The sequence below is a fragment of the Hippoglossus hippoglossus genome, chromosome 18 (assembly GCF_009819705.1).
Source record: "Hippoglossus hippoglossus isolate fHipHip1 chromosome 18, fHipHip1.pri, whole genome shotgun sequence".
NCBI classification, from domain to species: domain Eukaryota; kingdom Metazoa; phylum Chordata; class Actinopteri; order Pleuronectiformes; family Pleuronectidae; genus Hippoglossus; species Hippoglossus hippoglossus.
In genome coordinates this window covers 6,902,713-6,929,133 of record NC_047168.1, presented here as the reverse complement: position 1 = coordinate 6,929,133, position 26,421 = coordinate 6,902,713, and the positions used below count along the sequence as shown (strand labels likewise).

The 26,421-nt window shown below is 42.1% G+C and overlaps 1 protein-coding gene across 3 annotated transcripts in view; it reads right to left on the bottom strand.

Annotated features, from left to right (window-relative positions):
- The window catches only part of pcxb (pyruvate carboxylase b), a 265,650-nt gene that overhangs the window by 125,748 nt on the left and 113,481 nt on the right, over positions 1-26,421 (bottom strand). For all 3 annotated transcript variants that reach the window (XM_034569452.1, XM_034569451.1, XM_034569453.1), the window contains one exon: positions 11,016-11,198. In XM_034569452.1, the coding sequence (XP_034425343.1) occupies positions 11,016-11,198 (183 nt within the window). The remainder of the gene's footprint in view (positions 1-11,015; positions 11,199-26,421) is intronic.

Genomic DNA, 26,421 nt, shown 5'->3' with positions numbered 1-26,421 from the left:
AGATGTTGCAGCGGAAACATGAAAAACCCAGCTGCCAAATAACCAGCAGGAGTCATAAGGAGGTATGATGGGATTTTTAGTATAAACTGAAAGAGTCCTCCATCTCCAGTATCTCTGCTACATAAAAACAAGGAAACTCTTGTGATGCTAATGAGCAAAACTGGCAGCTCGAACAGATCGGATTTGCCCTGAAGGGTCTTTGCGTATTTTTAAGATGTTTATAAAAGAAACTGATGCACTCGCAGGTGTAGTCGTCATATTTTACTGCATGTAACAATAAACTACTGCTGCATTTAATGCTGCCCTCAAGATGAACCGTTTGGGAAGCATTTCGTTCTCTTTGTGTGAAGTTACTGGAATAATCAGCCGGGTTGAGAGAAATCGAGTTCTGTGTTCTATTACGGACGTTCAATTAGACTTGAAAATGTTGGAGAGAAGAACAAGGGCCCCCGAGAGAGGGCTGCGAGACAGACGCGCGCGGCCAACACAGTTCAGATTGTGGGAAATGAGTCAGTGGAAGACATCTAGTGTTTGCAACGTGACAGATATCATTAACAAACGACTGGGAGCTGCTTGTCAACAGCTGACAAAGTTCAATTTCCACATTTCTGTCTCAATGAAAAACAAGAAACATTCAAAGCTGCTCTGTGTTCTAATATAAAGGAATAAACATCGAAAAACCTGTTGCCTAGAAAAATACAAATCACTACTGTTATGATAGGGTGTCCCCTCTTCTGCTTCTCTCTGGAGCTCCAGCCAGAACTGACAGTTTTCACCTGCCTCATTGAATATTTATGATGCCCCCCCTCTGATTGGCTGACTGCATTTTGAGTGGCACTGACCAGGTCTACCACCGCCGGAGCATCGTAGAACTCGCCTGTAAACACAATGGCTGCAGGGCTACAGCCGAGAGTAATGGTATTAGACCCGACACGTTCTACTGGCGTGGCCCACGACAGCAGGAGGCGTCAATGTCCAACTCATGATTAAAGAACGATGAATATCACTGTTAACTCCACCACTGTGCATTTATGTATAATTTTATATACGAGAATGAGTGTTAGTGTGTAATGCATGACAAAGCCCTGAAACCTTCCCCAGCGTGTCTGTGCGTGTGAGAGTTTTAGAACACAAATTAATCAGTGTGTGTAGCGACCCTTAATTAAAAACTCCCACTTCGCCCTGAACCCCACTCCTGTGCGCATGTGAGAGTGTGCAAATATGTCTGCATTAGTATGCATGTCACTGCAGCCCAGTCTCAATATTCATGACTCTGCATGGGAACTTGCACAACTGTGGTTTATCCTAACTTGTCTCACACATGTCCGACTGGGACCGACAGCAATACATGTTCTGTCCATACGTTGACTGTATTCATGTTTTGATTTCTACATTGGGCGTGTGCTCCACAAGCCCAAGGAGGTTGTACCGCCCCCTTTCGCCAAAAAAAAAATCAAATCTCATATTTTTTTTTATCTTGAAGAAAAATCTGCCATATTTATAGAACTCATATTTATGAGTGTGTGCAATTTGGTGGAGATCCAAATAGAAATCCAGATAGTTTTAATGTGGATTACCTGCACCTACACTTGAACCAGCCATTCAGGGTGGGGTACTATGTAGTTCAGTTACTACAGTGATTGCTGATCTCTGCTTACATCATCCTCATCGTAACACAGTAGTTCATGTTTTATTTTATCTTTTTTGTGGGGGGGGGGGGGGGGGGGGGGCTTCACTTGAATAAACTGCGTACACATACCGCACAGTGACGTTGCTGCAGCTGAGCCAAACCTTCGACACTATGACAGACAGCACGTCTCTCTGGAAAATACATTACTCACCCAGCTAATCAGATTTCACACCTTCAGCAAGGTCATCGCTTTCTATTCACCCCCCCCATTACTCTTCTGTGTTTGCAACTCTCCCTCTGATCACAAATTAAAATTCACACGGACGTCCAGGCGACTGCAGGGGAGCCGGAGTGTGTATGTGTTTTTGTTTATGTGTGCGTGCGAATAAACTCAAGCTGTGATGTTACAGCAGAGCCAGAAGTAACAGTGGGGGGGGGGAAAGGGCAGGAAATGAGGATGAGGCACAGATGCGAATGAAGAAGAAGAAGAAAACGCTAGAGAAGAAGAGTGGGCATTGAAAGAATGGAGCGGAACAAATCAGCAGAAGAGGCTGCTGCTGTGAGAACGCCATGTCTCCTGCTTTGAAGTTGACTGCATGTTTCAGTCGCTGCTATACATTCGCACTAACCCAGTTTCCTTCTTTCAGTATGGAAACAACACACACAGCCGACTATCAAACAGGAAATCTAGTTTTCCTTGACTATCTTTTTTTTCGACAGCTCTAAGGAGAGCAGAAACTTGGGAGAGAAAAGCACAACGTCTTGTGTGTCGCCGAAACATCACACATCCGACAGGAAGTAGAAAGAACATCAGGCAACTGTTGGTTGGAACTGTTGATTTTATGACCTTATTTACAGCTTTGAGAAGATTGGAAAAACAAGAGATATAACGCCTCAGATTCACATTTTATTTTACAGAAAACCACATTCAAGTTCTTATATTGCCGTTTTACTTAATTGTGGTTCAATCACCTTCTCCTCATCTTTCTCTCTTCCGTCTCCCTCCTCCGTTCCTCTCTGCCTCCCATACCGCCCTCTCCCCCCCTCTGGTTTGGTCACAGCTGATTTCCAGCCGTTTAATCCCGATTACAGCTTCAAAGTCCCAGTTGACACCATCAAGCTCCAACTTGCTGCGTGTGTTAAATGTGTGCATGAAGCAGCAAGATGCTGATGAAACTAATCTGTCTGCAGTTTGACGGTCTAAACGACATTGTGTTTGTGCTCGTATGTTGTGTAAGCGCGTGTGGGTTTCCTACATGGGAGCAGACTCTTGAGCTGGAGTGGCAGTTTAAGTCAGTAAGTCATGTTTGCAGGAAACCACATGTGAGATTGTTTTGGCCATAGAAAAGACATTTTTGTGAGTGATAGTGTACTATGTGTGTGTGTGTGTGTGTGTGTGTGTGTGTGTGTGTGTGTGTGTGTGTGTGTGTGTGTGTGTGTGTGTGTGTGTGTGTTGAAGTGAACAGCTTAGTGCTCAGTGGCTGTTTCCAACATGGACCAGTGCTATGTCATTTTAACAAGGCGGCTCCTTCTATCTCGGCTCCTCTTCACCTGAAAAACATTTTGTTGGAGGTTATAAATCTCACATTGTCTTTTCTAGACCTATTAGAGGCTTGAGAAAATGCTTTGTTAAAAAATAATGTAAGAAATCTGCACTGTTGTAGTTCATCGAACTTGTTGGTGGGTGAACACCAGATATGCTACTTTATATATCCTAACTTATTTTCCAGTGGACACACAAACTAACCAGGGCCTGCACGAGGGTACCCACCTGACGGGTAACCCGCAAACAACTTGTGCAACTGGTTAAAATTCACAGGTACGGGCATGGGTGAGAATGAACTAAATGTGAGTGGGCAGTAGCTGAGAGTTAAATATTTCTGCTGTGTCATTTCACACAACTGAGCCACAGAAAAGAGCGAATGAGGGGGCCATAGCCAATTTGATGTGAGTTTCTGTGTATGCAGCGAGTGTGTTTAATCACAGGTGACAGGTCGGGTCATGGGACACATGATGAAGGGGTCCAGGCCAAGGTAATTGCGGGTGAAGTCCAGAGTGGAGCTTTGCAGGTGCAGGTTTCGCATAAATGGACTCGTTTAGGACTCTGCCAGTGAGAAAATGTCTCCACATATCAATATTCATAGTAGTGTTTCCACAAATATTTCTTTTAACTTTATCTTCATTTGACTTCTGAAAAAAATGCACAATAGCTGCAGTGTCATTGAAGTTCACAGAAACAGAGAAACCTTTGAACTGACAAACAAAAGCTGCGCATTTCAAAGTGTTTACAGCTGTTAAAAGTTAAACTGCGAATGAGCAGCAAAAGAAAAACAGGATCCTTTATACTTAGGGGACAGGAAGCTGCTCGTGAAAACAGATTTTTTTTTTTGCACCACAGTGCTTCATCTAAGAGTAATCATGCAGTATGTAAACCTGTCAGCGCAGGATGAAACACATTTATCTGCTGTGTATTTGAAATTTTAATACTTTAAAAAGCTTCAATTTTACATCATGATCTCTTTTCAGAGTCAGCCTCCTTCCCTGCTCATGTGACACTTAACAAGTGGTAAACAACCATGCCTGTCGTCTCTCGGTTTTTATTCCCCTCCTCAAATTATTCTGTCACTACACGACAAGTTTTTCGACTCTTTCTTGACTTTCTCACTTTTCTTGTCGACCTATATTCTCCTTTGGTAAAAATGTGACCCTTGTGTCCAATCCAGTCTGAAACTCCCCTGTATATCCCTCATCCATCCTTCAGTCTCCTCATGCGAGTCTTATCTGTACTCCCTCACTTTCACTAACTGGATTTGCACGTTGCATGATCTCTCATTCAATTTGTCTTTTACTTCAGCATAGACTAAAAATACAATGTGCACGTAGAGATAATCACACACACAATTACAAGACTGTCTATGTGATTAACTGCCATGCAATTGGTTGTTTAGAGGTGTGAAATGATAACGCAGCTCCCAGGGACACATTAGTGTGTACGTGTATGACAATGTGTGACAAACAGAGTGTGTTAGTGTAGACGAGTGTGTGTCTGCACATCTCAGTCCTCCCGCTGATAGGTCACTCCGTAAACACTGAGCGAATGATCGGGGGGATGGATCAGTGCTTCTGCCTCCGTCTGATGTTAACTCCAGATGCGGTGGAGGGAAAAGGGCACATCTGGGCTCATCATCACTGGGGCAGCACAGATCTCACCGTGACAACAGTGACGGAACCAGCAAGGAAGCAGGGAATCAAAGCTATTAAAGCAGGGGCGGGGGAAAGGTTGCCATAATAAAGTAGCTTTTATCTAATGATATACAATTGAATTTTCTTCAACATGTACAGTCCAGTGAGGGATGACTCAATGTTCTGTAAAAACACAGACACTTAAGGAGAAAGACAGTTGCGGCTGTTGCTTTGTAAAAGGAAATTAAACAACTTGAAAAGCCATTTAAAGTATAGTGACCTTTTACTATGGGATGAGTTACTTTGACGTTTACCACCCTGCACAATGTACCTCATTTGCACAATATCTAAGCTTCTCTTTCATTTACTGAAGGAAAAAACTGTCGGAGAACTTTTTTGTGAAGCATGTCCACACTGCTGATTTATTTCTACTCGTGAAATAAATGTGAGCTCCATTTGGGGGGGAAATTAAACGGGCCTCAGATCCGGGCTAAAGAAATAACTTGATTTGACTAATTACCACAATTCCTCAATATAATCAGCATAAAAGGGCAAAGATGAAGGATTCTGTAACAAGACTGAACATCAAGAGAGACAAAAGCAGACGTTGGGAAAACAGATGTAACAAGCTCAGTGGACTGAAAACACAGGCTACACCACATAGACTGCTTATGAAGGAAGGTCGAGGTTAAATCACAACTCATACACCAAAATAAGAAGGTAAAAGCAGGACTTTAAACCTTCTAAAAAGAAGAGGATTGACTCCATTCAGATTGCCAGTATAGGAGTTTACATTTTGTTCTTTGTTTTACCCGATGAGTCATGTTCGACATTAGAAATGCACAGAAAACAGAGAAGCTCTCTTATATCTCACCGTCTTGCCAGAGATTCATCTTGCACAATGTGAAGGGAGTTGCATACTCAAGATGTTAAAAACACTACGTACACAAACCTGGACATTTGCGCACCAATGTCGGGCAGTTCAATGCCCGTCATAATATCAAACCGGAAAAGGTTGCACAGCGTCAGTATCTACGCTGCCAAATTAAGGAAGAAATTAGTGTCATCACTCGGATGTCGTGTTTTCTGAACAGTGGAGAAGGGGCTTGAAGAGGACAAAAGGAGGAGGGGAGCTTGCCAGTGATAAATGAGTTCGTTAGGACAGTATGAGGCACTGGGCCACATGTCACCCTGACACAGTGTAAATTTTGAGCCCACGGTGGCACAGCAAGATTAAATCTTTACTGTCACAAAATGAGGGAAAAAATGAATCTGCCAAGTGCCACTGTATTGAAAAGATGCAGAATCTATTCATTTTCATCCTGATTTATTCTGAATCTGTTGAGTTGTGGAGAGAGAGGAGCAGAGAAATAAACAGTGAGGACGGCCACCCATTACAATGAGCTCCTCCAGAACCGTGGTCCAATAGATGAGCAAACGCTGTATTGGCAATACTTGAATCATATAGGACAGAAGTGCTTGGTAGAAATATTAAGATGCTACTAAGTTAAGCAAGAGAGCAACGTGGGGATGTTAAGATGGGAAACTAGCCTGTGATCCGGCAGACTACAATGAAGTGAAGCAATGTTTCTTCAAAGAGGCTCTCTAGATGGGAATCATCAACACACTAACACACAGGCAGACAGAGAGAGCAACAACCTCAGGTCACCTCAAACACTCTGCCTTTTACAGATGAGGTGTAAAGGTGAACAGTAATGAAACCATGCAGCCTAAAGCGAAGCCCCCGGTGTCACAAATATCACTTAGAACTGAACTTTGAAGAGTTTCTGTCACTCACACACACACACACACACACACACACACACACACACACACACACACACACACACACACACACACACACACACACACACACACACACACACACACACACACACACACACACACACACACACACACACACCTACCTACCTCAGTTGGTTGATGTCTCCCCCATGCTGGACATATATCGACTCTGCAGACCAAAGTTGTATTTCTGAAAGTTTCTCACGTTGTCTCTCTTTCGCCTTCTCTTCCTTTTGGACAACTTTCAAGCAAGTATTTCTATCTTTACTTTACCATCACTTAAACACACACACACTATAATATTTAAAGCCTTTTACCTCTTTACACTTTGTTTACCTCCAACTCAATATCTGTTATTTTAAAATCCATTGCCCCATAAGGCCTGTGAGGACAGTATTTGAAAATATTCATCAAAAATTAGGCTTAAAGAAACAAACAGGTGTACTGGTTTCCCTCCCAGCTCCTCCATCCATCCATCCATCTTTACCCTCCGGTCTCATGTTCTGTCTTTTTCCACCTTCTCTTTCTGCAGCTAGAAGCGTGATGAATGGCTCACCCTCTATGCAAACACACAGAGAAGTCCACAGACACACACTGAAATGCACTAAACACACACACACACACACACACACACACACACACACACACACACACACACACACACACACACACACACACACACACACACACACACACACACACACACACACACACACACACACACACACACACACACACACACACACACACACACACACACAGGGAGATAAACAGAGCTTTTTGAAATGCCAGACTTAATTCCACACAACAGTGGAGCGCGGCAATTTATCAAGTGTCAACCACGCAACTCAAACTTTGCGTGGTGCACTCTGGTTTTCAGTTGAATGTAAAGGTTAGGATAAATGTTATAATCCAACCAAACTCAAAGAAGGATCTTTAAAGTCCGGTGTGGTCCTTGTCAGATTTCAGCCGCATTTTTCCTTCAATGCGTGGAAAAGAAAAAACAACAAGCCGGAGCTACGAGGGTGTCAGCCTTCAGCGTCATATCTCTGTGAACAGACCGAGGCTTTAATAGGCCTTGAATTTGTTGCCAGCTCTTTGACTTCTTATTGGTCGCATTCCAACACAGCACGGGCAGCACTCCCCAAGGCCACTGCTCGCAAAACACACAGACAAAGGGAGAGAATGAAGCATGTCTCGTCGACATTTTCACTGGTCACCTTCGCCATGTACGGAACACCCTCACAGATCTGTAAACATGAACTGCACAGGGTTCCCCCTCAAGACGCAGCTGCTAATTTATACACAAGCAACAGCTAAATGCAGTGAATCAACTTCTCCATACTACATCTGGGACTTGTGGAATGACTCACCGGATGACGTACGCTGCCCACATCAAAACAGACAAATGTGCGACTATGAACTTCAGCAGAATGTAAAATATCTCAAGCAGTGGACGACACATTCATTACTTCTATTCTGGATCATGCAGGTCATAAGGAGCCATCTGGTTTTCGCTGTAGGAAGATAATCAGTGACAAATTTGAACTGGTGACGCCAGATGGGAGCAGTTAACTCGCTGGTCGGATAGAAAACGTGGGCTGTCCTGTGTAGTGTGTGTTTTCAAGCCGGCACCGGAGGATTTCATGTACCATTATGGAGGGTGAATAAATAGTTGTTTCGCAGCCGAGGATGCATCTCAAATGGGGATTTGGAATGAGGGGAATATCAGCAGGACAACAGGTTATGTCCACTTACTTTGACAAATGGTGTCTATTGAAGGTCTGCTGGCTTGTTATGCAGGGGTTGAGAGCATAAGGCTCATGATGGAACATATTGAAAGAAAGATAAAAACACAAAATGGTCTTTAACTGGAATCAGGATGGATGAACTCAAGAAAACAGGTACAGTCTCTGTAACCTGTTTTTATTCTTCTACTTCTTGTGCTTTAAAAATCGTTGTCATCAAGCCAGTGTGGTCGGATCATGTCATTATCTTTCTATTAATTCCAGAAATCTATATCTGAGTGTCTGGCTGCTTATCTCCAGAAGTATTCACCTTATCGGCCTCACGCACACACGGCATGTGTTTCGTTTAGGGCCCAGGGGAAATTCAGTGTTGAGTGTTTTGCTCAGATTTCAAAGTCCTAGTAAAGAGCTGCTATAACTTCAACAACATTCTTTGCATCAATCTACTGTATTCCACTTCAAGTTGGATCAGCCCGGACACAAAGGCTTCTCTGTAGCTTGTTTGCAGCACACACTGTCCTCATTGGCACTTCGAGAAAAGAAACCAAGACGAACACAGTGTTGTTACTGAGAAACAGGTGTTTGTGTTGTACAGACTGATTTCAATAGCAGCCACTGCAGTGAGAGGTGAATTAAGTTGACTTCCCGCCGCCTGTTTACATAAACCACAGTGGTGAGGACAAAGGACAGTGTCCTCAGGCCCATCAAGTCCTGGCTGACACGAAACTCTTTCTCTCTCCATCAGAAGGGAATTTAATCTATTAAATCTGTACTGACAGTTTGTAAAGTGCGCTCCAAGTTAAATGAGAAATTAGAGTTGAGAAGACCAATTTGACTTGCAATTTCACCTCATCATGACTAATTCAAAAGAGACTGAGGAATTACTGACTGAGCTGATTGAATCAAGGGTTTCCACTTCCACCCGCTGCAGCGGTCCCTTTATTTTTTAACATGGCCTTAATTGTCATCTCACTGACAGCCAGGTCGGAAACTCTGCATGAAATCCAGCAAATAAGAAAAATGATTTGAAATAAAGGCATCATCCTGCACAAATATGCAAATACCCCCCGGTAGTGTTTGCATTTTATGGCTGCGAAAAGCAGTAGACTTTCATTCTGGGGTATTTACACTCAAGAGAAGTAGCACATCAAAGATTTTCTTAAACTATGCTGAATGATTTGCAAAACACCAAGTGACATTTCATTCTTGACTTAAAGGAGATTTTTCTGAATATTAATGACTTAAATCTTTCTTTTCCTTTATCGGTATTTCTACATAGAAAAACTGTAACAAAGCTGCTTGCAACTGCTTCACCTTGCTTGTTTCACCTTGAAATGTAAAAGCTTAATTTCTGTGGACACCAGTCATGGCTAATCCATATTCGACAGCAAAAAAAAAACATCTAAGACCTTGGCTGCCCAATGCAGTGTTTTCAGTTGTGGCTTGATTAGGAGCAACGCACCTTGAATCTCAATGTGTTGTTAAAACGAAAATGGAGCACATTAAAAGCTCCCTGCATGTGTTGGATCAGGCTCATCCTGATTGCAAATTGTTCACCTTTAATTGTAGGGTAGAAATTAAAGATGCAAATTGCGGAAATCAGAATGATAACCAGGACAGATCTGAACACTGTTGATTCTTTCCTTCTACCTCAACAATTAACCGGCTTTGTAAAATGTCAAAACACAGACAGCAGATTAGTTTTACTTTAGAAATCCACTGACATAAATAAAGTCATTATTTCCAGTTGGTCTAGTCCAGCTGATACAATATTATGCGCCACTTCATTATTATTACAATGGGTTTGACAACTTAAGTCACACAATACTAGAGAACCAAGTGACCTTTGTTTAATGCCGACTCTGCTGCTTTGGCTTATTAAGTGTACAAATATTAATACTGAACATGATTTAATTTCATAAGCCCTTAAGTAAACAAAACACTGAATCTAAGCTCGTGCAAAAGGTGAAGGAGACGTGATGAGGTTTCTAACACCATTTGCTTATATGTCAGGTACATGAATAGCACAATACAAGCTCATTCTCCGTCTGGTAACACTTGCCGCCGTCTGTCAACAGCCGTTTACACCTGCTGACATTATTTAACACAACCTCCCTCAAACTCGAGGCCTCTGTCTTTTTTGCAGGGATGTATCCTGAGGCAGTTTTAGACAATGACGTTGCACGTTTCCATTCTCAAAGACTGACATGTGCACAGACATGGAAGGCCGAGCGTCGAAGAATACTGGAGCACGGCTTCAAAGTAACTTGTTGTACTCGGCAGCTGATTCATGTGCACAGAGCCCTTCAGAAACAGGTCCCTCTAATATCATCAAACGGCTTCCAAGGTCGGGATCCCCCTGGGGTATAGAACCATTTTAATTGCGCTACACCATTAACCCTACTGCTCTGGCTCAAGTAGATAACAGCAGACCATTACCAGAGGACAACAACAAATTTGAATCATTGCTGTCGTAAAATAATCTCTCCTCATGTCAGACATCCAGGGCTATTAACAAGTTATCTTGAAATTATCAACTGAGATTGCCAGACGCAGAGGAAGTCATACTTCCCTCAGCCCGCGGGAAACAATGGGTACTTAATATGCAAATCAAAACAGGAATAGGCCCACGTGGCTGAATGTCCTACCTTGACCCCTCGTACTCTGAACTCGGCCAGGGCACGGCTCATCTTGGAGGACGCTGTCTGCAGGTCCTTCCCGCTGGCGATGACTTTCACCAGCAGGGAGTCGTAGTGGGGCGAGATGACGGCGCCCTGGAAGGCCGAGGCGCTGTCCAGACGGATGCCCATGCCTTCGCCGCTTCGGAAGACCTGGTAGGAAAAAGGGACAGAAATGAGTGAAGGATTTCTCACAACAGAAAAAACGTCTTTAGCTTTACTGCAAAATCAAATAACTATTGAAAATATGTTTTGTTGTCTCGCTTAACATGCTGAAGAGAGGGTCGGTAAATTGCAACGAATAATTAGTAGCACCATGTGGATATAATTTGGAGGCAGAGAAGTGAAATAAATCAATCAAGAGTGTACAGTATTCCTGTGGATATTACTACAGTGGATGCTGCGGCTGTAATTGACAAGAAAATACACACTCGCACATTTGTCAATTTAAGATTTCGTGTTTTCATTAGGGATCCTATTGGCCCACTAATCTCCGTCTTTGTACGAAGATGTTCTCCAGGTTGTTATTTTCCCCTGAAATGAAACTAATATTTTGGTCATGAGTAACTGCTCTACCCCAGTGATCGGTTTTATTTACAGTGCTTAGGAGATAATAATGGCACAAGCTCCTATAATCAACTGTCTGAGCTAACTAGAGGGTCTCAGATCAATCCTCAGTGCAGGAGCTCATCTTTTCAAAGGTTGAAAGAAGCAGGGAAGAAAGCAGCTAATCCAGTCCTGGACCTTTGTCATCTCTCTCTCAGGCTTTGCCACTTCCTTATTTCAAGTTGTAAAAAAAAAAAGATGTGATAAGGCCAGAAACTTTGAATATTTCCCAGAGCATAAGATGAGAGTGATGCAGTTTTATTGTGGTGGACCTTTTCAGTGCAGTGGTGCAGGAATTGCTCAACAGCACTTGTTAATGGCTTGTTATGTGAACAATGCAATGAAAAAGACAAGCATAAATGAACCTGCACTTGGAAGGCGACAGGCAGACGGACGTGCAAGAAGAGCAAAATAAGGAGAGGAGTGAGAGACGAAGACGCTCGACTGTTCCAAACCATTTGGCAAGAGAGCAGAGAGGGAGGAGAGGAGATGTGAAGAGGGAAGTAAGGACCGGCCAACGCCACAACATATGGAGCCCCTTGAGGGCTGGAAGGGAAAGATGAGTAGAAATTATAATTATAACAATGTTGTACCACGACGATGATGCACCCGTAATATTTTCAGACAGTGCGCGGCGCCGGCAACGTTTATGACCCACAATATTTTTTCATGATGTTTTTTCGCTCTTTACAGCTCGAAAGCAATTCTGCCCTCGTTCTTCAAGCAAATTATCCAAATACTGTATTTCCCCTCAATAAATCACGAGCTACACATACACTGTAAAAAAAAAAGCTTGTCTGTGCAGCAAACGTCTCCCTATAGTTGCCCTAATAAGAATCTTGTTAATAAAATGATGTTGGGGTTGTTACAGTGGCAGACTTATTTTACTTGACAGAAACCCTGGAGAATATTTTGGACAGATACATGCATTCAGGTTGCATGTCTACCACCCGCTACAGCTTTTCAAAGCAGGTAAGTGGTTTTCCTATTTACTCACCAGAACAGAAGTACCCAAGAGTAATGATAGATGACATTAATGGTACCAGGCGTCATTCTGAGCATAGTTACAGGTGACAGACGGCTCGTAGTATAACAGCAAATTTGAACGGACAACTTAACATAAGGTTGCTAACAAGCACCTCAGTTATTAATAGAAATATATGCACGAAAATGAACACACACGCAGTACTCCAGCAATATGCAGTGCAACAGCAGGAATGTAAAAGATGTTAAACTGTGTTCAGAGATCAATATATCTTAACATGAAGCTGAATAAAAAATGAATGCTCTGTATGTTTGATCCTTTTTCTTTTTTTTCTTTTTAACATAAAATGGAAGCCAAGTTGAAAGAGACTCCACATTCCGCTGTAAATGTATGTGAGCAGGGGAAATCAACACGTATAGGGCTGCTCGCAAGAGTCGACACCTATATGTAATATGCTGTTTCAACTCTCAAAGCCCCAATTTCCCAGGTTGTGATTCTCATAAAGCCCCCCCGCTCGCCTTTGATTCTAAAAGCTGGAGGGCGGTCATCAGAACTTCAAGTGTCGCTGAAGTAGATCTCAAAGCTCGCTGCAACAACACACGCTGATATGCACGGGAACAAGTCTGCGAGCTGCTCTGCATGAAATAACTCTGATTTCAATTCAAAAGAATAGCTTTTACATTTGAAGACCATCATTAGAACAGAACGCTTACAATTTTAAAATGACTGCTTTTGTACCATTTATCAGGGCTAGAGGTCTAAATTCACTTTAAAGTCACTTCCTTTATTACACAAAATTATTTTTCTTGCTCTTATCACGTTGATTACTTTAACAATTCTTTTTTTATATTGAATCATTTTATTCTTAAAATTTCTATTATTTAAATCTGAAGTATGACTAGAGAGTCTGATTGAACTGGTCAAGGACAAAATAAACAACAATAGTGAAACCATTTGCATAAATATGCTTGTGTTGAAATGCATTGGCCAGAAATGAGGCAGGCAGATATAAATGGATGTGCACGTAACAAAGATCCGCACAGAAAACATGTTTCCAGCCCTTAAACTTGGAGCGGTATTGTTCTGAATTGAATTCCTCACTGTAAACAATCTTGTCTCGCTCGTGTCAGGAGATTAATCAAACGTGCAGCAAGACGGATATTTGTGTTGCGCTGCTGCACAAACATATATACAAACATATATGTAGTTGATTGAAACAAAAATAGGACTGTGGAGCCGTAGTTAGTGGAGCCACTCAGGCGGAGGTTGTTTCACAGGGAAAAACTGAGGAAAATACACTGGATGCCCAATTTAAAGGGTCCTGGATGGAGTCTATGTTTCCGGACAAACTAGATCTCACTCCATGTTCTGTATGAGAGAATTTCCAGTAATTAATTCCAATTAACAAATATATTTTTGCTCACTTTTTCTTATTAAGCCGTTGTACAAGCATTTCCCTATTTACTTTAGTCCACTCTGTGGTAATGAGGGATACCACACTACATTGCTGCGCTCTTGTGAATATTAAGTATATTCATTTTGGCTCCGGGGCTCATAAGCATACGCGATGAACGGTGTGACAGCAACACCCTGCAGCGACAAGAGGGTGCCTTTATCTCCCGCTCAAAACCCAACGAGTGCCACTAAAGATCTGGTAACCACAGAGAGACACGGGGGAAAAAAGAGAGATACTGTACAGGCTGAGCTGAATGAAAAGCCAAGTACTGTGTTAATAATTGAAGCCAAGGTGTTAGCTTCTCTCTGCCCAGGGCGCTGTCTAACAAGAAAACCCAACTCTCTCCCTCTCTGTCCACGTCGGTGTCTCTCTCCGTCTAACGTCTCACCTCCAGTTCTCTGCCACTCTCCGGATTGTCGCAGGTAATAATAATTTCAGTACGAAAGAAGCAAAATGGTCTCACTGACACACGCATGAACTGATAGGGTCCTCGAATTTATTGTGCTGCACACGTACCCACACACACACAATACTGCTGTCCTTCTCTTTGTCTGCAGTAATCCACTATTATCCCTCTTGTTTTCCTGTAGATTCATCAGTGGGGTTACACAAACACGTGTACACAAACTTGAGTCAGGGATCCAGTGTCCAGGTGGTGACTTTGCACTGACTGGTTAGGTAATCAGGTTATTTTTCCTGTCACTGTCTACTACCCGTGTCGGTCTCTCTATGCTTGAAGCATAATGCACTCCTCCACTCTCTCTGCAGCATACACTGTACTTCAGTGTTGTTTTTCTTTGACAATGTATGAAGGAGTGCTGGTCTGCTACAAGCACATTACACATCCACGCTGTCTGGGCTGCTGTACCGAGAAAAAAATAGAAAAAAACGCTTCTGTTCAGGAACTCAGTGGATTTCCCCACTGAAGCCCATGAATCTTCAAGAATGTCAAAATGGCTTCTCGATGGGTTTCAAGGGCCCAAGTCATAAAACATACTGAGTGTGGTGGAAAGTGGTAAATCGGAAAAACTGAACAGCCAACGGCTTGAAAAGTTTGCCTTGACCACACTGATATGTGGCCCTACAAGTGTAATAAGGCAAGAAAACATTGTGGGGGGGGGGGGGGGAAATACACTGGATTCTGATGTCCACATACTTTTGGAAACTGCGCCATCAGTGGTTTGTAGCTTTAATCCAACAATTGTGAGATAAACTACATATGAATCACAACAGGAAAGTCAATGTGCTGCAACTCTTCATGGAGATAAATATCACACTTGTGTTGTGAATTATATCAGAACATAAGAGATGACTCTCTTCATACAAAATGAGAGGAATTTCATCTCCCAGTCTTTATTCAAGGAGCTCGAGTCCTGACATTGAAAATGCCCTGAGATAACTTGGATTGGGAACTATATAAATACACATTTGACAGATTACAAACAGTATTCAGAGCACAGCTATTCAAAAAAAGTAAAACTTTCACGCCTTTTTATGGATGAATAAGTTTCCGTTAGTGTTAGGGTCATTTTGTTGTTTAGCAACTTGGTGCTTACGTGGTGCTGGCTGTAAAACCAAAACAATATACTGAAAGATACAAAAATATTTTCTATTAGTCAAAATTTTAATATCATACAGGTGCAATCTTGTAACACTGTATATATTCTTTTCAAACTCTATACTATGTCTTTATATTGCATTTTACTTATTTATAATAAGATATAATATAACTTTAGTGGGACTTATAATGGGTTATGTTATCTTATATTATTGAGTATCTTTTTATATTATATTTGTAGAGCTAAATGAACCAGCAGTTGGGTGGTAATTCTCTGGGGTTAGACATTCGTAGTCATTTTAGTGCGACTTTAAGGTCAGTTATATATTCAAATAATGTATTATTTATTGAATCTTTAATAATAAAGACATATCTCGTCTGGTGGGGGAATCATGTGTTGACCTACATTATTTTATGCACATTCACACTGGAGTCTTTTATTATTAATTGTCGGTCGCCTCCCGAACTCTACGTTTTCACTGTGAGATTTGAGTGTTTCGATGACAAATGACCCACCGCCTCGCCAGACTCAACAGTATTTGGTCGATATATAAAATGTGCTTTTAAAGATCTTTCAGTATATTGCTGCCTGCTTACTTATTAGAGAGGCGGGGAAAAACAATTGCTCAGAGAAATTGAGTAGAATAACCTTGATTCTGGGTCTTAAGTGATTTCTACCAATAACTGAACGAGATCCTTGTTACTTTCTAATCCCATTTAGGAGCTGTAACATGGTAATGGCTCAAATCCTCAGGCTCCTTAAGTGCACCCATGACCAGATTTCACAGTTAGCTTGCTTTTATAATAACTCTCCAAGACACTCTCCGAGCCATTCACCATTTAGTTCATTTCTCCTTCTATTCACGTCTCTAATATCCCTCGTTTCTCCCCCTCCCGAACCTCTCACCTTCTTACTGACTTTCACCTCCCTCTCAGTGCGGCTGCTCGCCAGTTTAAGTTCCCATTTTCTCTCCACCGGCTTTTGTTTACATACAGAGATGAAAGAGGCAACACACATACACTGGAAGCTACTGTATGGGGGGGGGGAAACACACTGTGCTCCAGCTCTACGTAAGAAGCAGAAAGACAGAAAGTGACAGCAATATCCCAGCTCCGACTGATAGCATATCAATTAGAGAGGGAGAGGAGCAGACGGAGAGAGGCAGAGGCGCGGAAAGGTAAAGAGAGTAATAAAAGGGAAAGAAACAAAACAACACAGGGAGAAGAGGAGAGAAGGGGGATGTAAGTGCCATGTTAATGTTTGAAGCCGAGCTGCGTGGATGAATCATGGCAGGGAGAGTGGTTGTAGGTGAGGGAGGAGAAGAGCGACGGGGAGAACAGAGGTGAAGAAGAATACAGTTTGTTTGCAGGTAATTGCTTTTGGCTACAAAATCCCAGTGCTTCAAAAGTAGCGCTTTACACTTTGCTCCATCATGAAAACTTTATGGTTCGGTGCTTTTCCTCTGTGCTTAGACGGAGCTGTATTAACAGGTGTAATCTGCATGAGGCAAAATATCACAACCAGTGGCAGAATAAGTTTTCATTAAAAAGTTTTTTTGGGGCGTTGGCAAACCACGCCACAAGAGGAACCTCAAACACAAACCGAAATAAAAGCCTACTTTAAATCACATTTTGAATCATTTGACACAGATTCAAACTTCATAATGTGGTCACCACTTTAAACGACTCAAGCGGCTCAGAAGCGTCTTCCTACTTTTTCCTTCCGCGGCTAAATGCGTAAGTGGGTTGACTCCCAAGGAATTTGCTGATAGTTTAGCCCAGGAAAAATCTGCCCATCTCCTGAATTGAATAACTTAAGTCTCTGCCTGGCTGCCTAAGATGACTGGGACGCATGTCTGTGTCAAGTAGCTGCAACGTGCTGAATTGTTGGCCCAAGCTCCCTGAACCAGTTAACCACAATTTTCAATTGGGGGAATTGATGTTTTATATCATTTACCATATCAAATCAAATGGTTAATTCGAGGTTCATGGGACTGGTGTTCATAGTATTAGATTGTTTCTGGTTCTAACAGGGGACCCCTGCTTATAGAAAATTCCAGCATAGTAAAACCTTTTTGTCAAGCAGAATTAAATCGTACAGTTCCCAATGATATCAGACAGTCATAAATCATGGGTCAAGGACATTCTCTTAAGTGTGGGGATAACAGGGGACATGTTCAGTATCTGCAGCTCAGGGAGCAGATAAAAGTCTTAGAAGAACAAAAGTTTCTCACTTCTGCTATTAATGCTCATACATTTACTTACTTTGAAAGCCAGTGCAATATGAACTTAAGTTTCATGAATCTGCGGTGGAGTCAAAAAGAGAGACCACTTTAATGGGAAAGTGTTATCAGACTGGGTAAAAAGAAAACCTGAAGGAAATCTACAACACCACTACAGGGGAAAACCCTTGGAAATAAATGGGGAGAACAGTACTTATTACAACTAGAATTACTGTACAGCCCTGTGGTTTATGCCTATGCAACCAGTGCAGTTTCAGTCTACATACATTTGTTTTCCAGACGCGTATGAGGTCACTGTGACCTTCACCTATTCTGACCATTATTCTTGGATGCCTTGTGACCAGGACACCTGACCACCAAATCCAACCATTTCATCTTTGAGTCCAAGTTTTCTTCCAAATTTAAAGAAATTCCCCCAAATCCTTCTTGAGATATCGTGTTTACAAGAATGATATGAATGGAAGCAAAACCTGAAATCATAATGCCTCTGGCAACTGGCTGTCGCTGGTACTGAGAAAACAAAAACAACATATCGGTGAGTTCTGCTGGATGTTGTGATTATTCAGTAGAAATCCACTTTGCAGCTTGTGTGAAAATAACTGGAATAAAGATTCATTTTTCAGCTCATCTCTTGAGATTCCACACTACTGACGCCACCCACACACCCCGAGTGTCCTGCAGAATCCTCTTATCTACACAAAGTCGACTGTCTTCAGAGAGACAGGCGATTTAGTTATGCATTATTAGCGGCTTGGCTCGGCACATGAGGCTGTTAATCCAGCCAACGGATGGGAAACAAAGTTGACCATCAACTAGTGAGAGGCAGAAAGAGATTGTGAGGAGTCTGTGCAACATGTATTTTTTGTGTGAAGGTTATACGCATGTAATTTCGACATCTATACATATACAGCTTATATACCTTCCTCCTTGTTTATTGTCTGTCCTTTCCTACTGGATTTAATCGTCACCAAAAGGTCACCTTAGTGAAACTGTAGGCTACTAGCGAAGTGAGCCTCACATTGATCTGCTCAAATATTGAATGCCACACAGAAAAGCACATGTGCAAATCATTACAGAAGCCTCCCCTGTGAGTTAATAGCTTCACAATATCCTGGCGACAAATATTTTCAGCTGTTCTAACTGGTAACCAACATGCTGACTGGAGGCACATCTGTCTGGCTGTGATTAAAAGTCAATGCCCGTCTTCTCCAACCCTCCCAATGCTCGAAACAAGGGAGCCGTGACCAAACCGATTTTAATAACAGTGTTAACTACTGGTCCTTCGCCTCGGTAGTAATTGAGGACACCAAGGTGAATTCAATTTTGTAGCAATTTTAGACAGTTTTTAACCAAATGAGTTATATTCTGCCCAGGAGTGGTCAGTTGGAGCAAGGCAGAGACTGAGAAAAGCTGGTGGATGCTTTCTGAGGTTGACCTCAGTGGTTTTATTGCAACATACACCATCGGGTTGCTCAAAGATCTAGGAATCCACAGACAAGCCCTGCACCAGACCATAAAAGCAGGGACTACAGAACGCTGCAGCCAGTGGCTCTGGGTCAGGAGGAAAGACCCCAACTGGGCTCCAAGACATTAGGAACACACAGAGGGCCGATCAGCCTGTGGTGGGTCTGTCTTAGCAGTAGGTGTCTTGTGATGAAAAGGCCGAAACACCCCATGAAACGAAAGTACAGAACTGATGGTGCGTCCCTAACATCCGTTGGTGGTCGCTAACATAAGCTGGTGGTTTGCAACGTGCCATCAAGCTAATGCTGAAGAAATTCAAAAATACAAGGGATATTCACCATCTTGTCCTGTGTTCTAAAAATAAAAAGTGGAAAGAAAAACATGAAAACCGTGACGTTACATGATGAACTAACTCGAGAAGTCGAGTAAACATCGTCCCCCCTGTTTTTTCCACCTTTCAGGCTTTGCGGACTCTTTATTATCTGGGGCTGTACTTGACATGTGCTTGTCCAAAGCTGGCACCGCTGTCGCTCAAGTCCCTGAATCCAAAACACAACCGCACCGGCCCTCTCCTTCCATTTCAATTTTCCTCCTATCCTTTCAATTTCACCTTCATTTCCTGTCTGGATACAGGGCCAATTTTTTTTTTTTTTCCCATATCTCACAAAACCATTATCTACCTCACTCTACCTCTTCCTCCCGCTCGGTGTCTGACTCCCCAGGGTTTCCTCAGGCTTTATTTATCCTTTCATTCTTACTTCATTTAAAAAAAACATTCTCCTTCCTTCCTTGCTCTGTCTTTCAGTGTTCATTTCTCCGACTGTCCTCTGGATCCCGCTAATCACCATCTTGTTTTGTCACTTCCCACCACCACCAGTGCACTTGCAGGCCAAGGCCCAGAATGTTTGCATGCGTGTCCTTAATAACAAAACCATATTTTCAACCAGGTGCGAACTGCTTTGATACTCTCAGCGGTCTGCAGCACGTACACAAGCCCTCCTTTTAGTCCCTTGTTGCCTTTCATCAAAAGGCTCTTTTTTTTTGATATCCCACTAAATTGGCTTCTCCTTTCAATCCTCGCACAGTGTGTGTGAGTGTGTGCGCGCTCCAGACCGAGGTATAATGACCCTAATGAGCAATAGAGGATCTCTGCTGCTCTCCAGTTTTTCCTCCTTTTCATTTTCTCCCGTTTTCTCGCTCTCGGAATTTTCTAATCAATTATCACCCATTCTGCCTTGCCTCCACTCCTCCTCAGAACGCTCTTTAATTTCCCCCTCTCTGTTCAGATTCTCCTTGGCTCTCCTCTCATCGCTGCTCTTTTGCTCTGCCTCCTTTCATTTCCCCTCCACTCCATGCCTCCCCTCTCATCGCCCCCGTTCTCCACCTGCCATCGCTTTTGCTTGAATCATCCTTTTCCTACCCTCCTCCCATCACATCTTCTCTCATTACAGATTCTCTTCTAGCGTATCCACTACCCGACTCTTCAGATATAAGTGGGGGGGAAAAAACAAACAGCTGTAAATGCACAGCTGCTTAAAAAAAAAAAAAGTTACAGCCTAAGATGCTCCTGTTTTGTCTGTTGCATAAACCAGTGACACAAACATGTGAACAACACACTCGCACATGGCACAGATGCCTGCCCACCCACACACTCTTATCGCTCATGCAGTATTAAACATCAGTGTAACCATTAGAGTCGGTGGCAACCAGATGTCTGTGATGGCACTACAAGCTGTTTTTGGGGCTTTGGAGGTGGGATGGTTGAACGGACACGCACACGCACACACACACACAGTTGTCCAGATTTGGATGGACCTCCAGCCTTGCGGCACACGCTGGTTCAAGATGAGCTACATGCTCGAACTACGAATGTACAAGATTTGGAGATGTGGATGAACGGATACAAACAAATCCCCCTCAGCCATCTGGAGGATGTTACCATGCACCCATGTTCCAGATGTCTGAGCCTACATGGTTCTGAAGACAAATAGTGATGTCTCAACTGTCTGAGTCGAGTCGAGGAGAGCAACCTCGCACATGACAACGCTCGATCCAGGAAAGAAAAAAAGAGGCTTAATCAAAGTTTCATCACCTTAGGGAAACTGTTGATTTGTTCAAGTTTAAATATTGAAAGCTTGCCGAGTGTCCTCACAGGGCATCACATGCAGCGAGAGCTCTGTGATGTCATAGCTGTACCTCCATTATATCCATTTGCTTTTAACTCTCACGTTTAACTCGCACGTTTCAGATCCGCAGCTCCGGTACATCCTGCAATCTGTGGCCATGAAGTGGGATAACATTTTTATTTGCTTAATCTCAATAATTTACTATATGCAAGCAAATCTAATGACATTCCCATCAGCCTGAGATGTGCTTTGTATTTGTGTTAATTAGCGATATGAGAATGCTAATACGCCAAAGTGGGGAACATGGTAAACATTATCTGCTAATGTTTGCCTTACAATTGCACTGTGCTGAGATAATTCAAGTTAAAGCACTACAGAGCCTATTTACAGAGACAGAAGAACTAACATGGCCGTTACTTAAACTGTGACAAATCTCAATTATCTGAAAAAAAAAAATTGCATTTTCAACAGCTCTGTCGTCCATAATGTGTAATTCCCAAACACAAAGTCACAGATTTACAGGTACAGTTGTTTGCATTTTCTACCAGCCGGTCTTACTTCTTACTGCTGGTGCAGTATTAGAGGAACGCTTTTTTTAACAAAATGATTTATTGCTGCACCTGGCACTTCTCCCCCTGTGGCAGACGCCTTGTCCATCGCTCTGGCTCATCTAGATTCCTCACTCTCCCTTCTGGCACAACCAAAAAGTTCAAACCATCTTTCAACTTTCATCTGCGCTGCCGTGTCACTCCCCGTCTTCCTCCCCGTGACAAGGCCAAAACATTTCCCGGGGCTGTGCCTATTCCTCACCTTACCCTAAAAAGTGCTTCCTCTTTAATTTCACCAACTTTTATTCTCCTCAGATCATTGAGCCACCTTTTGGGTGTGTGTTTTATATACTACACCACAGATAACAAGCTGTATGGAATAACAGCATGAGCTACGTGCCTGTTTTAACCACGTTACATACAAGGTTGCGTAATATATTTGCATGAGATGCAAGAAAACTGGGTTAATGAGACACCAACATCTAAGCCTCCATGATCAATATTCATGTGTGCAACATTGAAGGTAATTACTGACACACTAAGCCGGGTACGTGTCCGTCGTTTGATTTTTCAATGTTCTCATCAACCGCTCATCCAATCGACCTCAAACTCCACGTGTGTATTACTGAGGATTCAAGGAGTTTAGTGGTAGCTGATGTCAAGCATGGATTTCCCAGAAAACGACTGTAGCTGTAAAACCTTGAACTGGATCATTTAAAGTGTGGGAGTCTTTTAGACAGAGACCCAGGCTCGGCCAATTGGAAATGTCTCATCACTTTTTTTATCCTCGCTCAAGCGTGATATATTAGTTTGACCCAGTAGAGTTCAACAGCGCCACAAATTACAGCCTCCGAAATGACCATTAAAATAAATCACCTCCTCTCTCAAACATATTCAGTAAAAACCCAACATTATAATCCTCATTAAGAGGATTTATTACAGGCCTGTTGTATTGGAATATATATTTTTAAATCTAGGTCTGATTTAACGTGCCACAGCAACATTTTTAAATTTGCCGGGATCGCGTTCTGATCCCAATAACATATCTGACAAATTGGGTCTATTGTTATGATTAATGCGTCATCACAGCACTTATGCATCTATTAGAAGGTCATGAGTAGATGATGGCATAAAATATGTTTTTATAAGGAGATAACAAGAACTGCTTAAGGAAAGACTCCAACACATAAAGGGTCTCATCAGCTCATAATAAAGATGTCAAAACAACCCCTGTGTTAAATTACACACACACACACACACACACACACACGAACAAATTGAATATGTTTTTATGCCGAAAATCATAAATTGTTTAATAACATGCTGTCATTGGATTGTAGTAAAGCAACGTACTGCACGGTGTTTACAGAATTTAAATGCGTTCCTGAGCCATACATCTGTAATTTTAATGCATATTGCTTAATGGTTTGACTCAATGTGTCAACTTACTTTCAGAACACCATCAAAAAGCTGGGCTCACTCCTGAGAATTTAATTATCATAAACATACACATTTTGTGCAAACTGGGAAACTTAGAAATGAAACAGATCTGTTAATTAACACCCAACTGACTTTGCTGTGAGCGACACACTGGTTTTCAATAATGCGTTGTGCATTTACGTTTTAAAATACTTTCTTTGCAAACATGTTATTTCCTGATAAATGTTGCTGACAGCAGCTTGACAGTTTCTTTTTGAGCACATTTTGCTTGACTGCAAATCAATCTCAAACTATTTTAAATTTATACATTGCCAGAAACCAGCAGAGTGATGTTTTTTTGCCTAGAACTAAGGAAAAAGAATAAAACATTCTCTTATCCAATGTATATTTTACAATATGAAATTCAATATTACTGCAGTAGTGAGATCCAGAGGTCACGGTACATTTTTATATAGATGGGGGACAGTGTTCACTATCAAAGATTAATTTAACACGATGAAATGCAGTAAGAGAGATGCTACACCTGCGCTGCACGCAGTCTTAAATATTCAATGTGAGCTGCATTATTAACACGTTTCAGTATAAGAAGTTTTAACTTTTAAAAACAGGTGAGTGTCAAGTTATAATAATTTTATCATTTTTTCGATCAATAATAATTATCAGAGGGATGAAGAGCAGCAAAAATAATTACACATCAATATTGCCGCAGCAAAATGAAATTCTAAGACCTGATAAGCATTACATATTTATTTTCTGGGCATATGTGTGTTGTAGCTATTAATATCAGTGCTGAAGAAGAACATGTGTAATTTATAGCCTGAAGCTGCAATATGCGGGTTCTGACCCCTTTGTGCTCAACAGAGGGAAGCAGCTCAATCGGCATAAATTAAGTCCACGAGCAGGAATGAGCAGGAGAGGGAAACTGAACAAGGTCACTTCAGCTGGTTAAACTCCGGGTTAAAGACCATGTTACACCAATCACACAGTTTCACCACTTATCTCCTCTTCATCCCATGTGAAGGAAACTCTGTGTGTACGGTCAGGGGATGGAACTAGATGTTAATCAGTGGCGACCTAAGGCATCTTAAGTTATGAGCAAAGTCGCCACCTACCCACCAATCAATAAGTCACTTCAGGTTTTGGTTAATACTCGCCTCCAGACCTAGTCCACCTGATTTTGTAAAGACCTCTGGGTTCCTATAGGGGTCACACTGAAAATGCTTTGGTAAGCCCATTTCCAACTAAGGCAAGAATTTCCCTCGGGATCAATAAAGTATCTATCCATCGATGAAAGTATCTACTGAGATTCATGATGATTAAAACAATTCTCAATTCGAAGCAAGATTCACTGAAATAATGTCAAAGGTGAGTCAAGACCTAAGGAGGAATGTATTATATTTATTTGCGGATCTGCAACGGTCGACGAATCCATTTTCCTTTTATTTCTGAGAGAATAATTAAAATCAGGCATGTTATGTGACTGATATTTATCAGTGTGTGCAATTTGGTGGCTATCCAAATGAAAATCTGGATCCAGTGAATTTAAATGTGCTTTCATAAGGGGACTGATGCTCTCACTGTGCCAGGCTAGTTTACAGAAAGGTTTGGCCACAATCCAAAAGCTTTTATTCATTTCACTGTTTGCATGAGGCTTAAACTTTCGACCTAGTTGTGACCTTGAGCTTCTTTGGATTTGAAAAAATATATATAAATATATGAAAATTGTGCAGATCCACACCCGAACCAACTTGCCAAGTTCTGGATTAAAACTGCATGAGTTATCGTTGAGTGTGAGACGCCACAGACAACAACACGCCTGTGTAATGAAATTGAGTCAAAGATTGGAGGCTACTGCAGGACACTGATGCATTTTTAAACACGTGGGCACGCTGCACATTTATCATTTAATCAGGACATTTTGTGAGACATACGAGGTAACTTCACCTGAGCTCACCTGCCGTCTCTCTAGGTCCCTGTCCTATTCTCTCTTTCATGCGCACACACACACACAAAGTATAGAGAGAGGAAAATTAACACTCAGATCTGAAGTGGCATGTGGTCAGCGAAATGTACACCTGCCAGTTTTGGCCTCCGGGACTGCACTCATGTTGTCATTTGCCTGAGCAAGCGGGAAAAAGAATTACCAATGTGATGCCATTAGTGAGCGAGGGAAGAGGTGACAAGGGAGGGGGACTGAGGAAGAGGCAGACAGAATGTGGAATTTAGATGAAGACTAAATCGCACACGTGCATGTAGATGGGAAGGAGAAAACCGACTTGGTGCTCTGCGTGGTTTTCGTTATATCACATATAAGAACCAAACATGGCTGACCGACGATCATCTTTCCCTCTGCCTCCACTGACTGCCATCACTTTCTATGCATCTCCTCCTCCCTCTCCCCCCCGTACGGTCTATACCAAGCACAGCATCCATTTCTGGCTAAGTAGGTCACTACACCTCCACTGCTCCTTCCCTCCTCGTCTCTCCTCCCCTCCTTTGTTGCAGCATCTTTACTCTCACTCCACGTCTCCGCCACCTGCCCCTTCCTTCCCACTTCATTTCCATCCTACTTGCCATTTTTGCTGTCTGTGGATTTCACTGTTTATTTCAATTTAGCACATGTGGGTTTTACTTAAGGCCCGTGCTCCCCAGTCGAGAACACATCGATAGACTTGAGGCCTTTATTCTGAGAACAAGTAAACAAAGAATTGATTGATTGATGACTTAACCTCTCTGACCCCAATTTACACTTTGATTGTCCCATTGCAATTTCTCACTGAACAGCCAACGCAACCCGCCAACGCAATAAAAACATTCTATTTTCCTAAAGAACAGCAGCAGCTTTAACATTTTCTTAAATATCCCTGAATGGGCATTCAAGGTATTACATGTATTCTGTTAGGGCGTCAGTATAGGAAATCAAAATGTCTATATTCTCAAAGACTATTGA